This window comes from Austrofundulus limnaeus, unplaced genomic scaffold (genome assembly GCF_001266775.1).
Source record: "Austrofundulus limnaeus strain Quisiro unplaced genomic scaffold, Austrofundulus_limnaeus-1.0 Scaffold104, whole genome shotgun sequence".
Taxonomy (NCBI): Eukaryota; Metazoa; Chordata; class Actinopteri; order Cyprinodontiformes; family Rivulidae; genus Austrofundulus; species Austrofundulus limnaeus.
Genome location: NW_013952506.1, coordinates 305,150 through 321,889, shown reverse-complemented (window position 1 = coordinate 321,889; position 16,740 = coordinate 305,150). Strand labels below are relative to the sequence as shown.

Below are 16,740 nucleotides of genomic sequence, written 5' to 3'. Positions count from 1 at the left end.
CAAATAGCACAATGCTTTCTGCAACCTTTTCTTTGGTTTAATATTCTCATTTTTCCTTGGGGTGGTTATCCCCTCAAACCCCTCCCTCTCCTACTCTGACCACCAGTCAGGGATAGACCCACAGCCTCCTGCTCATTGGCCTTACTTCATAGCAAAATAAAATAAAACATCTGAAAGAGAATGTGAGAATCTTCCTCTGCACAGTGCAGCCAGATTAGGGTGCTGAGTGTCCCTGTCCCACCTGTCCCTGTCCCACCTGTCCCTGACAGTCTCACAGATCCATCTTCGGGGGAGGGTTTAGGTTTTTGCAGTCTCATCCCTCTACAGTAACTCTCTGATCAGCTGTTCAGGCCTCCAGTTTAGGTACGAGATTCACGGCACTTGTGACCGTCTCCCTTAGGCAGGAACTAGTGCGCATGCGCAGATCAGAAGCCAGAAGAAAAGATTTCTACACCTGTGCGCGCGCTGGCCGCCTCCATCCGGCATGAATGAGCATCTGGAAGCATAATGTTCTTTCTCTGGTCGTGTTATGATACATACAGGAGGGGGGAAAATGCAGCTATAAACCCCCATTCAGGAGTATTTACCAGAGATCTGCACGTGTTTTACGCACCAAAACACTTTAGTAGCCGAAAATAACAAAAAATTGTTAAACATAGCCTATAACATTTCTATTTTCACGTTCCTACCTTTTTTAAATCTCTAAGCCCTACATTTTCATACATTACGCAGAGAAATACCAGAACGTGGCCAATGCGCGCGCGTAAAAATATCCACTTTTTTATTTTCTCTTCTTGCAGCGACTGATTTAGATTTACTTCGAATTCAGTCTGACATGATTTTCAGTTCAGTCGGAGATCAGTGAGGGACAGAAATGCCATCCAGCTTGAAGTTGTAATTGAATTAGAGGAGTTGGGGGGAGGAGGAGGAGGAAGAGGAGGAGGAAGTTGAGGTGAGGGGGGCTCACGGAGCCGCGCGCGCTCTCCGCGGTGCTGAAAGCTGCTGCCGCTGCCGCACACCTCAGATCAGAGCGGAAATCCGCCGAGCCTCCACCGGCTTCAAGCTCGCCCTCACATCTTAAGAGATTCAGAGAAAGAAAATCTTTTTATTATCATGTCTTTCTTCAGGTTTTCTTGATCTGTAAAATGGCTCTGCACGGATCGTGCAAGGCAAACGCGGAGTTTTCTGGCTGCTGCTGTTTTGTGGAAGCAGCTCTTTCAGACTGAACCCCCTCTCCACCCCCCTCCTTTTCTCTCTCTCTCTCTCTTTTTTCTTCTTGTTCCATCTTATCAGGACGTCGAGGCGTTTTCTTAAAGAAAGCAGAGGCGCAACGTTTGGATTAATTTTTGGACAAATATGTTTTTTATTGCTGCACTATAAGGATTTCATTTTTTTTAATTGAATTGATTTTTTAAATTATTTTTAGAAAAAAGGCAAAACTCAAACTTGGACATGGAGATTAACAAAGATCGGATAAAAGATGGGCTCAAACAAACTGCAGGAAAGGCCTTGGGGGGTCTGTACAGGTAAGACCAGAAGGAATCACTGCTGATGTTCTAAAGCGTGATGAACGTACCCCGGCCTTAAAAACGCTCCATTTTTACGCACGAATATTACGCAAAAAATATCTTCTGTATGTGACAAATTAAGGACGGGATTGTAAAGTCACGAGTCCGAATATTTTAGGATCACATATTTCCCTGGAGGACGCCCCCCCCCCCCCCAATCCACTAGCAGCTGGGGGTGTTTTTAATAATTAATGAAACAGAACGAGTCGTGACATCAGGTCCGAGGACCTCATGAATCCGTCTCAATGAATCTGGGACCAACAGACTTCACATTAGTTCTTTTAGAGACGTAAAGGTTCAAATAAAACCCAAATCCAGATATGTTCAAATGATAGCAGAAACTCTTCAGTGAGCTTTTATTTTATGGCTGCGTAAAAATTAAAATGTTTAAAAGTTTTCATGTAAAATGCTACTCAAACTGTTGATTTTTTTTTCAGTTGACAAACGAAAATATCCGTTTTTTGTTTAAAAGAAGCGTTTAATCCACAATTTCAACGTGACCTTTTACAAATATCCACGTCGTTCGTTCAGTTTTTTTGGCCTCTGAAGCTGGATCCAGATGTTGAGTTGGAAGCGCAGAAACGTGACTCATGTCCAAAATATATATAAATAAATCAATAAATAATAAATAAGTCTGATGGTTAAATCCAGCAGCAGCAGGCCCCGTTGGTCCACACAGGCCTAGCTCGTGTTTAGAAATGAATTCATATTTTTGTTTTCAAATCGCAAAAAGATAAAAAGCTTATTTCTAAGAGATCATTTAAACAGTTAAAAAAATACAATTTCAAAGCTGTAAATGATTGTGAAGATGCTGCTGCTGCAATGCGGAATGAAGGTCATTCTTTTCTCCTTTTTTGTTCTCAGTCTCCCTTTACTTACAGGAGCCAAAAAATGAGGGAATCCATTTTTAATCGTTATGATTTAATGTTTTAGAGGTTTGCGCGTAAAAAACACCCATAAAAGACGACAATGAATAAAAAAGAACTATAAGAATGCGTCGTTTAGAGGCTATTTAAAAATATGTGTGCTGCACATGATTCATTTGTGCATTTTATTTTGTAAAAAAAAAAAACGAAACAAATTTCCATTTGCAAATGCAGTAAAAAAAAATAAAATCCGACTTTTTTGGTTTAAAGATGAAAATCAGCTGAAACAGATTTCTCTCCCCGTGTCTCGGCTCGGCTCGGTTCGGGCTGCAGGAGGATGGAGAAGCGGCAGCAAACAGGTGAGGTTATCGAGCTGACGGAGGACGGGAGACCCCGGGAGGAACAGGAGCGCCAGCCCCCCATGTGTGACTGCACGTGCTTCGGGCTCCCGCGCAGATACATCATCGCCATGCTGAGCGGGCTGGGCTTCTGCATCTCTTTCGGGATCCGCTGCAACCTGGGTGTGGCCATCGTCAGCATGGTTAACAACAGCACGATCCATCTGAACGGCAAGATCATCATCAAAGAGGTGCCTAAAAAAAACCCGCCTTCATCTTCATCCCCCCCCCCCCACACACACACACACACACCCCTGATGAGGGCCTCATGAGCCCAAACACCACCATATAGTGACACAAAACAATGCAGCTGATATATTTGCAGAGCTGAATTAAAATGTATTTTTATACTGTAATATTATTTAGTTTGACTCTATAACCTTTTAACTACTGACCCCCCAAAATAACAATAAAAAATACTTGATTGAATTCATTAGCACAAAAAATAGTAAATACATTTTGGTTTGGAAAGCCTTAAGCCTGTTTATTTTTACTTAAATGGAGGAACATGCATGTGTTGGTTGAGCAACAGGGTTGAGTTAAAACTTTGCCAAACCAAACATTTTTTTTCTGCTATTAACTCTTTATTGTTGGTATTTATTAGGATGATTAAAGACGACATACTGGTGATTTAACAATGTATTCATTTAACAAACGAGGATCTAAGTAGCATGTGGAAGAACCATACACAGCCACCACAGGACACCTCCTCCTCACATTGCACTGGGGATGGCGTCTCATTCGTTGTCAGCAGTTGTTGTTTTGGTCGCACAAATGAAAAGCAAGTCTGAGCTGATCCAGGTGTTCAGAGCTCAAAATAAAAGTTAAGCAGAAATGATTTCTGTTTTTCATGGACGAAAATCCCCTAAACTCAACTCTGTGGTTAAACTACAAATCGATTTCCTAAGATTTATTAGAAGTATTGTTTTAACAAAGAAAAATTCAACCCAAACTTTTAAAACTTTTTTGTACTGTTAACTTTTTTAATTTATGACGTATTGATTTTTTAAAACAACAATTATAAAGTTAGTTTGGTTGTCAAGACCCTGAATTTGTGAAACACATCAGGTCCCAATTTCTACTTTTGAAAACTACAGATTTGACCAAAAATCTGCCAAAGATATAAAATATTAAATCAAAATCTAAAAGACAAACAATTGAACAATCACTTATTTTTATTACAAAAGAATTACAATAAATGATTTTTAAAATATACTTTCATGTGTCTTGAAGAAAGCTAAATTCAACTGGGACCCAGAGACAGTGGGGATGATTCACGGCTCCTTCTTCTGGGGTTACATTGTCACTCAGATTCCGGGGGGATACATCTCCTCCAGACTGGCTGCAAACAGGTAAAAACCCTGTTTATTTTTTATTTTTTTTGTTTAAAAAGAGAAGTGCAATGCTTTGTTCCTGTTTGACAGTAATATATATATATATATATATATATATATATGAACATGAGGCTTGGAGAAAGCAGCAGATGAAAAGGGGTGGTGGTGGTGGTAGTGGGGATTTGGCTCATGCCCGCCAGGCGTGCCTCCTCATGTTAATGAGCCCCTTTGGGACCACCGTGTCTAATCCTTTATGTTGAGCTGCATGGCAACCACCAGCAGCCAAAGCCTTGTGTGAAACCTGCTTCTAGGTGATGATTGTGGGACGTCACTGACCAAAAATAGCTCACCATTTGGAGCAAACATGAAACAAAGAACAGGAAGTCTTTAAATAGAAAAACAACAGTTTTTTTTTAGAGGATCCCTTTGTGAAGTTGAAAGGACATTTACGTATAAGTAGATGAGAGACAATAAATGATTTTATATTTTATACATGTTAAATTTACGAGCTCAGTCTAAATTTGATGCCAATCTTTCATCATGTCAAGTCAGCTGATAGGAAACACGTCCCCTCCTTACTACCCTGGAAACTAAATAATAATAATAACAGTACTGGAAAGAAAGAGTTGTGCAAAAACTGTTTATATATATATATATTTACAAATATATATTTTATGTTGTATCTCACTGAAGCATACTGTTTTGTATCACGTCACGTCAAATAATATCATACCATATTCATGGTGTCCATGCCAGTTTTTCTCAAACTGAGTACAAGTTTGGGTACTTCAGTTTGGGTACTTGCCAATACCACAGATTATTGTACTGAGTTACAAGTTAAACATTACACAACGACTTTAAAAACACATGTCCTTTAATTAGAACAAGGTGTGTCTCCCAGCCCCTCTGACTGGGAAATATATGGCATGAAACTGTTGCAACATTTTAAAATAATAAAAAAAAAAACAATAAGATTTTCATTCAACTTGTATGAATCTCTTTAACACGAAACTGACAAACAGTTCACTTGAAGTGTAAACTGTAACACATTCAATGGAGTATAAATGCAGATGTCAGGATGCCATTAGATTGTATCGTGTCATGTCATATCATCACATTACATAATACTGTATAATTTATCATATCTTGTCTAAAATCATATCAACATACATCGGCTTCAGAAGCTTATTTTAATTTTAAACTTACATTTTTGGCTTCAGTTCTGGTCAAACATCTACATTGAGGTAAATAAAATCAAATCTGCTTACTTGTGTAATCTGTTGGTACATATTTATATTAACCAATACACTCTAAAACATTAATAATGATTTCAATATTATTATTAACAGTTTTTATGAATACTATCATCAGTCCTTCCCCCCTCTATATTCCAACACGTACACTAATGGTAAATCCAAGCCCCTGCCTTCTGCTTAGCACCATACCTTCTACAATAGATCACATGACCACGTGGTCAAAACTCCCTCCAGTTGTACCTCCATGAGCTGAAGTGGGATGAGCGCCCCCTGTAGGCTGACTGCAGTATATGTTCTAATTCATGGAAACTCATGAAACTAAGTCAAAAATACACAAAATACAGATGTTGGTTTACATTGCTCTTACTTTGTTGTTGTATTTTTAGATATGAATTTTTCACGTCAGTTTACTTGTAACTAGTTATTTTAAGCCTGCAAATAAATAAATAAATAAATAAATAAATAAATAAATAAATAAATAAAATGGCGACATGGCAGCTCCCAGAAATCAGGATATTTTGGATTCATTTTAAAAAAATGGAAGGAAGCAGGTCCATCTTTTTTCTCTTGATGTATACTTTATTCTGTTTTATTGTATTTTACATGGGGTTGTGATGCATTGTTTGTATCAAATCTATAGTAGGTCTACTGGATTCATTCATTCTCTTCATTACATGGATTATTGCTTAAAATCTGGTTTAGTCTTTTAAACTGATCTTATAGTACTTTATCATAATGTGTATTGCGTGTTTACATGTCCAATTAAGATTGTTTTGCCTTCATTATGACTGTTTATTCATTCTTTTTGTCCCAAATGCTACATGACATTTTTAGGGTCCTTAATGTTCTAACTGGTGAATACTGTTGTCATCCCTCATTCTGCACAATGAGATGATTTTGTTTTGACAGTATTTTGACGTCCTCCTCGTTGTTTACTCAGGGTTTTCGGAGCTGCCATTGTGCTGACATCCATCCTGAACATGTTCATCCCCTCCGCCGCCCGTGTGCATTATGGATGCGTAATCTGTTTGAGGATATTACAAGGCTTGGTGGAGGTACGGATGCACACGGTTTCGCTCATCAGTTTCTGACATTTAAAAAGACTCTGAATCGACGCCTCATTATCAGGGCCAGAGAGCTGGAGCTGACCCCTGGTTAAACTCACCTCGACATTCTCTTCGTCGCCACGTTTTACACAAACCCTCTCCTGCTTTCTGTTGGAAATTGTCTGGTAAAAAGTGTTCTGTTATGAAGAGGCTCCCATTCATTACACTGTACACAGATTGGTCAACAAACAAGCATGAAACCATGAATAGCAGGGCTGTAGCAGGGACAAAAGAGATAAAAACCACTTGATGCGGGCGGCTCCCACAGCTCAAGAAGGGGCTTCGTTTCAGGGAGGGAAGAGATGCTATTATCAGACTGAAGGTCAGCCTCTTTTGTTGTTGTGTTTAGCGGCACACGGTCGTTTCAATAGCTCCTCGTGACCATTGAGAGAAAGAGCTGCCTGTGTTCTGCACCTCAACTTATTACTACAAATTAAGCATTAGCATTTCAGGGTGTCTCCCACTGCAAGCCCCAGCAATTTGAATCTATCAATAGCTGATTGTGTGCCACTTAGTGTTTAATGAAGATTTAAAGGGAGCAGTTCAGTTGAATTTTTTTTCTTTTTTTCACAAAACGAGGGAGTCAGCTTGAATTTGCACTAACTCACACCCCGAGCCATTAGTCTCTATTAGAAGGGCCAGCTCCAGTGCATGTCACTTTGTTTGTTAATAACTTCAATTTGTCCGGCGAGGCTTTGACAAATGAGAAGAGACTGCGTCAGTCAGGCAGTGACGCATGCGTGTCCAACTAGATAAAACAAATTCTCTTTGTAATTAAACGTTGATAAATTAATTTAACAATGTCAGATAATACTGGGGTTTGTGTTATTGTTGTGCAGGGTGTGACTTATCCAGCCTGCCACGGGATCTGGAGTAAATGGGCCCCGCCGCTGGAGAGGAGTCGTCTGGCAACCCTCTCCTTCTGTGGTACAGAACATGCTCTCATGCTGGGGTTAAATGTTATTACACACTTTGGTTCAGACAGTGAAACAAGTGTAAAGCTAATATCGTCTCTAAGCTGTCTGAGCTGACCACATTTATAATCAACAGAGGGACGAGGCTACTCTCTGGGTAAACAAACTGGATCATATTCTGCTTACTCACCATTTGTGTCTTGTTCAGGGTCGTATGCCGGAGCAGTGGTGGCCATGCCTCTGGCTGGGGTCCTGGTGCAGTACACAGGGTGGTCCTCAGTCTTCTATGTGTACGGTGAGCATCACGGCAGCTACAAACTTCAAATCAGAATCCGTAACAAACAAAATAGGAAATAATACTAAAGTAAATGTGGTTTCCGAAGGATGTTGCTCATTTTGTAGTTTTGACGCGACAAAGTGACACTGTCGAAACAAACTGAACAATCTGCAGAAATCAGATCAGTCATTATTTTTATCATTTACTCACATTTTGTTTTCATTTCTTTTAGGTCTTGCACATCGAAACAGTCTTTCACAATATCTAAATATGTGCCTTTATGTCTTATTCTACTACTGAGTGGGTGAAATATTTACGCTCAACCCCAAATATTATTAATTTAAAGTTATACAGTACTGTGTACCTGTTTTAAACTACTTCTAATCTCTTTATATTTTTCATTAGAGCAGTGGGTTACCAAAGTTGGGGTCAGTTTAGATAATGTCCAGACATCAATTTAATGCAAATAATTTGTTAATGGAATATTTTCACCATAATTATTGCAAACAAAATAAAAAATACAATAATACATTAATGAAAGTAGTATCATAAGGTTTGCTTATTATGCTCATGTTTAACAGAGTTATTACTTATTAGCAAAGTTTGCAAACCAGTGATATCTGTGGGGTTATGAGTTTAGGCCTGAAGCTAAAAAGTTTGAAAATCGCTGCTTTAGCAGATCCAGGCTTTCTGAAAGCTTTTAAAGTGGTCTTGATCAACATTCTTCCTTTTTTTCCTGAAGGTTTTTGACAACTTTCTCTGAAATTTCCTGCTTTTTTCTTTCATTTTGTGTTCATTCTTTGTCCCCATGTCATGTTGGGCAGTTTTGCATAAAAAATGAAAAAAAAAAAATAAATCGTACAAGTTGGGGATAAAAGAAGTGACTATGAACTGTGTCTATTTCTTTGGGAAATAAAAAAAGGTTTGAAAGACTCATCATCTTTCAGTTCATCTGACTGTCAAGCTTTCAGCCAACAGCTCTTGAGAATCACTTTGTTAGTGATAAAACATAATTTTATATATCAAACTGTTAGAACTGATATGTTTCCTGGATCTAACAAAAATGAATTGGAACAAATTGTGTCATAATGACAGACTTCTGGTTTTAAAGTAATTCAAGTTCTAATTTAAAGTTGGTATTTTGAAAGGTTTTCTGTTTTAAGTTGATATGATACATCCATTTCTGGAGTTTGGGAGCCTTTTTATGCTTAAAATGTTTCGTAGGTCTAATAAACGGAAAATTTTTCTTTGAATAAAGTCAGGTACTGTGTTAAAATGAATGAAAAAGCATCACTTTATGTGATTAGAGGAAGGGCTGCTTGGAAGAAGAAGAATATTAGGCAAAATGAGGACTGGCTCAAAGTTTTTGCACACAAGTCTGAACAGGTGTATTTTACAGTAACACAAATGTTTTATTTCTCTTCTGTTTCAGGATCGTTTGGAATAGTTTGGTACATGTTCTGGATCTTGGTGTCGTATGAGAGCCCAGCCGAGCACCCGACCATCACCGAAGAGGAGCGCCGTTACATCGAGGACAGCATCGGTGAAAGCGCCAAACTGATGGGTGCGATGGACGTGAGTAGCCTGTCATGATTTGTGATGTTACTGTTGGTACGTCACATCTAGCTGACTTTTTCTGTTTTAATATCTGTTTTACTTTTACAATTGAACAGAAATTCAAGACCCCCTGGAGGAAGTTCTTCACCTCCATGCCTGTCTATGCAATCATTGTGGCCAATTTTTGTAGGAGCTGGACGTTTTACCTGCTGCTCATCAGCCAGCCTGCATATTTTGAGGAAGTCTTTGGCTTTGAAATTAGCAAGGTAAAAACAAAAACACACTCCTGACAAAATGTCTATTTTTAGCTCTGAAAACAACCTCTGCTCTGTCAGAACAAACAAAGAAAATCTCAGATACATAAAATATGAACAAGACTTGGTGTGCATAAAAATTTATTAGAAATTTCTCTGTTTTCTTAATTAGTTGTCAGGTGAAAATGATCATTTCAGAGTCAAACACAAAAGGTGATGATGACAAAAATATAAAAAATAGCCATTCTTAGTATAGATGAATTGGATTATTTGTTTAATCTTTTACATAATTTCACACTTGACACCTATTGACAGTGAGCAGAATGAGAAGACACTCGTGCATTATGGGATGAGCTCTAGCAGGATAGTATGAATTATTAAAGGGCTCATTATTACCCAAACAATGATTTAGGAAACTTTGCAGATCAAAATACATTTTTTAACAGAAAAACAGAAATAACTTAAAATAATATTTTACTGTAACAAGTTTTGCTGAATGAGCTATAAACAGATACAGTATTAAAAGTTTGACAAATAAATCATCATAAAATCATAAAACACTGGACATTTGTCCCATTAGAAACTAGTTTAAAAATAAAGGCTTAGAGAGCAAACTTCCTACAGAAACTGTTCCTGTTTGGTTTATTAGCTCTCATCATGAAAACAGTTTTTTATCCAGACAAAAAGAATTCCTGTAATCATAAAAGGTTCTGATGTTTCCCCTCCAGTGAGAGTAGAAACTATAACTCAAGTCTCACTGACGGCTGTAATTCAGGCCCGCGATGAGATTGGACTCTATGTGGTGAATTATGGCTCGCTGGAGTCAGAGGTTGACATTTATTCTGAGATGGTTATGATGTTTCTTTGTTGCTTCAGACTCGTGTTTGATGTATTTTTTTCAGGTTGGAGCGCTGTCTGCTCTTCCTCACCTGGTCATGACCATCATTGTGCCTTTAGGAGGCCAGTTAGCCGACTACCTGCGGACCCACAACATCATGTCCACCACTACGGTCCGTAAAATCATGAACTGTGGAGGTGAGGCTGCCGTCAGGTCCCCTACTGTTCCTTGTGATGTTCCATAATGTTTCTCATTTGTTACTTATCATTCGGCTGCTTTCAGGGTTTGGAATGGAGGCGACTCTCCTGTTGGTGGTGGGTTACTCTCACAGTAAGGGGGTAGCCATCTCTTTTCTAGTCCTAGCAGTGGGCTTTAGTGGGTTTGCAATATCAGGTGAGTCTTAAAACAGTTGATTATCTTTTAAAAGATATGCCCTTCTTTTTTTTCATTTAGAGTTCATGAGCTTTACTTATTTTGCTGCAGGTTTCAATGTGAACCATCTGGACATCGCTCCTCGCTATGCCAGCATTCTCATGGGTATTTCAAACGGAGTGGGAACTCTGTCAGGGATGGTCTGTCCACTTATAGTTGGAGCAATGACAAAGAACAAGGTTAGTCTGTTCGGATAGGAATAACAATAGGATTTAGAAACCTCTGGGAATATAACTTTTGTTTTTACAAAAACTATTCATTCCTTTTTTGGAAATGATTTTCACCTAATGCAGTTTTTTATATAGTTTATAAGATATACTTTAAAAGAAAATGTCCTGTTTACCAGTAAAAAATTCCTACAAACTTGGTATGTACTTTGTATTTAAAAGGTAACTGCCTGGTACATTCTCAGTACTTACCAATGTATTTCATAAGAACTTGGCAGGTGCAAGACACATACTTAGAATTTACCAAGCACATCTACATCTTGTAGGTATAAAGTATGCATCTGGTACATTCCAGGTATGTACCTGGTATTTATGCCTGGTACATACATGACTTGTACTTGGGCTATATATGGTGAGTACCTGGTTTGTCCCTGGTATGTCCCAGGGAAATACTCGTAATGTTTTGAGTTATATTTGTACAGAAAAAAAAAACATTTAAATGACAAATTTTCAAGCACATGTACCTATATTGCAGATATAGGTGTGGGCCAGATCTGGTGTCATGTTAGCACGGCTGGCTAGCTGGCAAGTAGTTTGTTGATGTGGGCCAGGTCTGGCAACGATGGCCTTGTTTTTAAGATGGCATGCCACAGCTGGCCCAGTTGTGGTTTGAGGTGCTGGTTCATATGTGAATCACCTCCGCTAAACCACATCTGGGCCATCAAAGGGCCTTCATTCTTAGCGATATCCAGACCAAGTGTTAGTGCAATGTGTGGGCCAGAACTGGGCCAGACCCTCTTTGCTCTGTGGATATCTTATACGTAGTCTTGTTCCACCTCTCTCTGTGTTCTCAGACCCGTGAAGAGTGGCAGTATGTCTTCCTCATCGCCTCCCTCGTGCACTACGGAGGCGTGATATTTTACGGGATCTTCGCCTCCGGGGAGAAGCAGCCGTGGGCCGACCCCGAAGAGACCAGCGAGGAGAAGTGCGGCTTCATCGACGAGGATGAGCTCGCCGAGGAGACGGGCGACATCACGCAGGGATACGGCGCCATGGGCGGCCCGGCTAAGAGCTACGGGGCCACGGCTCAGCTGAACGGAGGATGGGTCCAGGACTGGGACAAGACGGAGGAATATGTTCAGGAGCCAGCAGGAAAGATGTACGCCCAGCGTGGCTACTCTTAGACCACACAGCTGTGGTGAGCCTGCTGTATAAAAAAAACAGACTCTCCATCGCAGATTGCACAAACCGTAGACAAATACTTCAATTCATTCTGTGTGTTCAAGTAGTTTCAGATGAAATGTAAAGAAGTAGTTCAAGAAAAAAAAGCCTCATTAGATTGTCGTGTTTCTCTTCACATCTGCACACTGTAGGGCTTCACCAAACATACAGGAAGTGTTTGCAAAGAACACCGCAGGTCTGTTGTACGACTTAGACACCCAAACCTCATTGATCTACTTGAACAACGTGAGCCAGACGACGCTGCTGTCGACCATCATGTAGAGGGTTTTTTCTCTAAAATACTATTCTAATTGCACTGAAACTATAAGTGTTCCAAAAACAAAAAATATATAATGTGTTTTATGTACTGTATAGATCTGTATACTGTTTCTGTGAGACTATTGTGAAATTTTGGGTCACTGATCTGTGTTAACATTAAATATAAAAAGGCCATATTTTTCATGGACAGTACCTCCTCAGGGAGACGACGTCTGCTTTGCAAAAAAGGTCTTCATCTTCTTCAGTGAGGCCTAGAAATACAAGACAAAAACAGCGTGAGTGAAGTTGACTCATAGAGTTTTAGTGTGTGTTTGTTGCATGAATTTGCTCAGAACAATGTTTTTCAGATGCAGCCGCCTCGCGGTCACCGACCCGTCTTCACTCAGCCAAACTGCTTCGTCCTCGGGTAAGTGTCTTCAGCCATCACAAAAAAACTTTAAAAAATGAACTTTCCCTGATCAGGTCGCGCCGAGAGACAAATCAAAACGGTTTTGCAAGACAACGGCTCAGAAGACATTGTTCATTGGTGTTTTGGTGTGCATCGCAATAAATTCTGTGTACCAGCTGCCACCCGTTAACATTCTGTTCTGTAGAGTAAACACTAAGCTTGCCGTATCTGATTGTACTTGTTTTGGAGTCATGTGATGATCCGCATTAAGGTGTGTGTTTCAACAGATTCCTGGTGTCTGGAATGTCAGCTTCAGTGCTTACGATGCAGGATATGTTGCATTTTGAACAGCGAGGAATGCAGTAATACATGCAAACATCTTAGTTGTTTGTGATATCTTGATGTTTCTTGGTTGTTGTCATGAGCATCACAAGTACTTTAAAGGGATGGTTAGGATCTTTTGAAGTGAGGTACTGTTTAGTATTTTCAGCTGTTGAAGTTTGCTTGTTGAACGGCCTCAGTTTTGAAAAATACAGTTAAAATCTGACAAGATTGACAAGCTAAAGGCCAATCCAAACAGGGCCAAGACCAAAGTGACACACATAGCAGATGGGTGTGGGCCAGATGTGGTGTCAGGCTGGCGCTGCTGGCATGGCAAGTGGTTTGTCAATCCAATGTGAGCCAGGTCCGGCAATGATGGCACACCACAACTGAGCCAGTTGTGGTTCGTTAACTGTAGTCCAAATTTGTCTATGCCTGGTTCATGTGGCCCAAATTGGTCAATGCCACAACTGGCTCAGTTGTAGTTTGGTTTGTGTGGTGCTGGGCCATACATGGACCACCTCTGGCAAACTACATCTGGGCTACCAAAGGCCCATCATTTTTTGCTGCATCCCAAATGTTAGTGCATTATGTGGGCCAGACAATTTTTGCTCTGAGTAGCTGCCATATTTTAACAATAACAGTACCAAAAATGTTATACATAAGCACTTTTTATAAACCTTTACTCTGGTATCAACAAATACATTTCCCATAGGAAGTGCTACAGCTAGCTGCTGGTTCTGTTAGTGGTTAAAAATAATCAAATTACAAGTAATAACTGTGCAGTGCAAAAGTGATAGTGCTGAGTTTATACAATAGTGTTTGCATGAATTGTAATAAATTGAATTTTTGAGATTGTAGCAGAATTAAACCATATTTCTTCAAACTGAACTTGTTCAAAAAGCTATCTACAACAGGTAAGATAATAACTGCTCATAATCTTTCCACAGAACCCCACTTCTTAAACTCCCAGCTGTGCTTTTTCATGACACATTGATATTGTAACACTTGAGTGGACCACATGAATTTATAAATGGCTCTTCCACTTGACTTTATTTGCTTTTGAAACACGTTATTCTTCATTTGCTGTGTGAAAACTGCAAGAATGTTTAAAAATAAATAAATGAATATTTAAGAATGTTTAGATGACCAAAAGATGCTATAATGGCTTTGTGCCTGAAGTTTATGTTAACAAATAAATGTGATTTTACGGCTTCTATTATTGTGTTTAATGAAGAGGTATGTTGATGTCAAAAAGTGTTACAAAAATACTCATATGCTTTTATAAAAAAAATTAGCTAAAAAATCATGTGTTGTCCTGTGTTTTGATAATTTTTTTCTGTATACTCTTCACAACACCGGAGACATACTTTTAAACCATGTTTCTGTCTGGGGAGCAGAAGAGATTACTGGACCTTGAACACTTACAGGAACAATAATGTTAATCCTGTTAGATTTAACATCCCTACAAACCAGGACCGCTGTCTGCAACTGCGGAGACTTTGGATTTAATTTGCAATGAAAAAGCTATCATGTTGGTGTATCAAAGTGTGACACTGCAGCACCTTAGTGTGAAAGAAAGACAAAACAAAACAAAGATTACCTTATCATACAAAAAGAAAGAAAGAAAAAGAAAAATAACACAACTATGAGTGTATTTCTCTCCACATTGTTCTCTTTAAAAGCTTCTCAGTATAATTGCTCTATTTTTGACTTCTTGTGCTACTTTTAGCTTAGACCATTTCTACTTTTAGCTTTTAGTCTTTTTCTAATTGTGGCTTCTTTCTTTTGTGTCTTTTAGCCTTTATCATTCTTCTACGTTTAGCTTTTAGCTAGTCTTTTGATACTATTGCCTCTTGTTTCCTTTAGCTTTTTGATAGAAATTTGCTACTTTCAGCCTTTTGTTACTTTTAGCTTTAAACTAATATTTTACTGCTTTTGCTGGTAAATGGCATGAATTATATAGCGCCTTATCAGGGTCATATGGACCACAAAGCACTTTACACTTCACCCACTCATACACTGATGGTGCTAAGCTACATTGTAGCCACAGCTGCCCTGGGGCACACTGACAGAGGTGGGGCTGCCAGGCACCAGTGCCACTGGACCCTCTGATCACCATCAGTAGGCAAGGCGGGTGAAGTGCCTTTCCGAGACAGCTGGAATGGAAAATCAAACCGGCAACCTACCAGTTACTCATGACTCCCCACTCCACTACAGCCGGCCCCTTATGCTGCTTTTATCTAGCGTTTTGCCTATTTTAGCAATTTTTTTCTTTTAGCTATTGTTTTGTAGTTTTAACCAGCGTTTTGCTACTTTTAGCTTTGATACATTTAGCTTTTGTTACCTTTTGCTTCTTTTAGCTTTCAGCATGTTTTTTGTAAGCTTTTAGTTAGAAATATGCTCCTTTCAAATGGATTGTTATATTTAAGCTAAAATTTTACTGATTTTAGTTGGTGTTTTGCTAATTTTAGCAAGTGTTTTGTAGTTTTAGGTGGCATTTAGCTACCTTTTGCTTTTATCTAGCATTGCTTCTACTGTATTTGCTTTTAGCTAGTGTTTTGCTACTTCTAGCTTTAATGCATTTGAACATTTTGCTTTTTTTCTCAGTTTAGCTTTTTCAGCAGTCACCCATCACTCAACATTAACACTATATTTTCACAGAAACTGTGATTTCTTTAGTTATTTTAGTAAAATTTGAGACAGAACATATAGTGTGGGTGTGTAGGACCTCTGCTTGATGGACAGTGTGGCTGCAGAAACCTTCAGCTGTGCTGACTGATGGTTTGATCGCAGGAAGAAGCTCCACGTCTGAATCATCCCCAGCAGCAGACTGGCAGCAATTACGTACAATAAATCTCTGTTTCTCTTCTGATCATCCAACCTGCAGAGAAAGGAAGCCATTAACGCTCCCGCTGCCTCTTAATTTGACAGAAAACATGATTGTGTCACTGCTCAACTGGAACATGTTTTCTCCTGCCTAACCAGCCAGTGGTGGTCATGGCTGTTACACCTGTGACGTGTGGCTGTCAGCAGCAAAAACCTGTCAGATTTCACAGGTGAAAGTCGCTCAGCGCTCTGCTGCCTGAAACACCAACGCTTTCTTTTTGCTGCCTCTCAGGCTTAGTCATTGTGCTGCTCGTCTGGTTGTGTAATCTGTGGGTGAGTGAAGGGTGGTGGTGGGGGGAGATGGAGTGAGGTCGGTGGGGGCAGGTGCTGTTTAGCTCCTGGGGGACTGTAATGGGATGAGGCCCAGCCAGAATGAGTGTTTGATGACAGGGCTGCGCGTTTCCCATGAGACTCTGGCTGAATGCAGTTATCCTCCTGATCCCTCCTCCAAAATGTCCCCATGCGTTCCCCCTCGCTGCTCCAGCATCCCATCATTTCCAGTGGAAAATTCAGCTCCATCATGTGCTGAAAGATCATGTAATTACAACCCTCCATTTCAAAGTCCTATAGGAGTAATTACTGTTCTATGACAACCTCCTGCAGGGCAATACACTACCTCAGGGCAAATAAAATCACACACACACACACACACACACACACACACACACACACACA

The 16,740-nt window shown here is 39.6% G+C and overlaps 1 protein-coding gene across 2 annotated transcripts; it reads left to right on the top strand.

Moving 5' to 3' along the window:
* Window positions 1-994: 994 nt before the first annotated feature.
* slc17a6a (solute carrier family 17 member 6a) lies at window positions 995-14,485 on the top strand. Of its 2 annotated transcripts, XM_014013598.1 has the most exons (13): window positions 995-1,526; window positions 2,768-3,023; window positions 4,066-4,184; window positions 6,363-6,477; window positions 7,368-7,455; window positions 7,651-7,737; window positions 9,152-9,294; window positions 9,393-9,542; window positions 10,433-10,565; window positions 10,651-10,761; window positions 10,852-10,979; window positions 11,822-12,165; window positions 12,341-14,485. In XM_014013598.1, the coding sequence occupies exons 1-12, from the start codon at window positions 1,453-1,455 to the stop codon at window positions 12,149-12,151; spliced, it is 1,734 nt and encodes a 577-aa protein (XP_013869052.1). In that variant the 5' UTR covers window positions 995-1,452; the 3' UTR covers window positions 12,152-12,165; window positions 12,341-14,485. The 2 variants fall into 2 exon arrangements, with proteins under 2 accessions (XP_013869052.1, XP_013869051.1); XM_014013597.1 differs by having other exon boundaries at window positions 997-1,526; window positions 11,822-14,485.
* The last annotated feature ends 2,255 nt before the right edge of the window (window positions 14,486-16,740 follow it).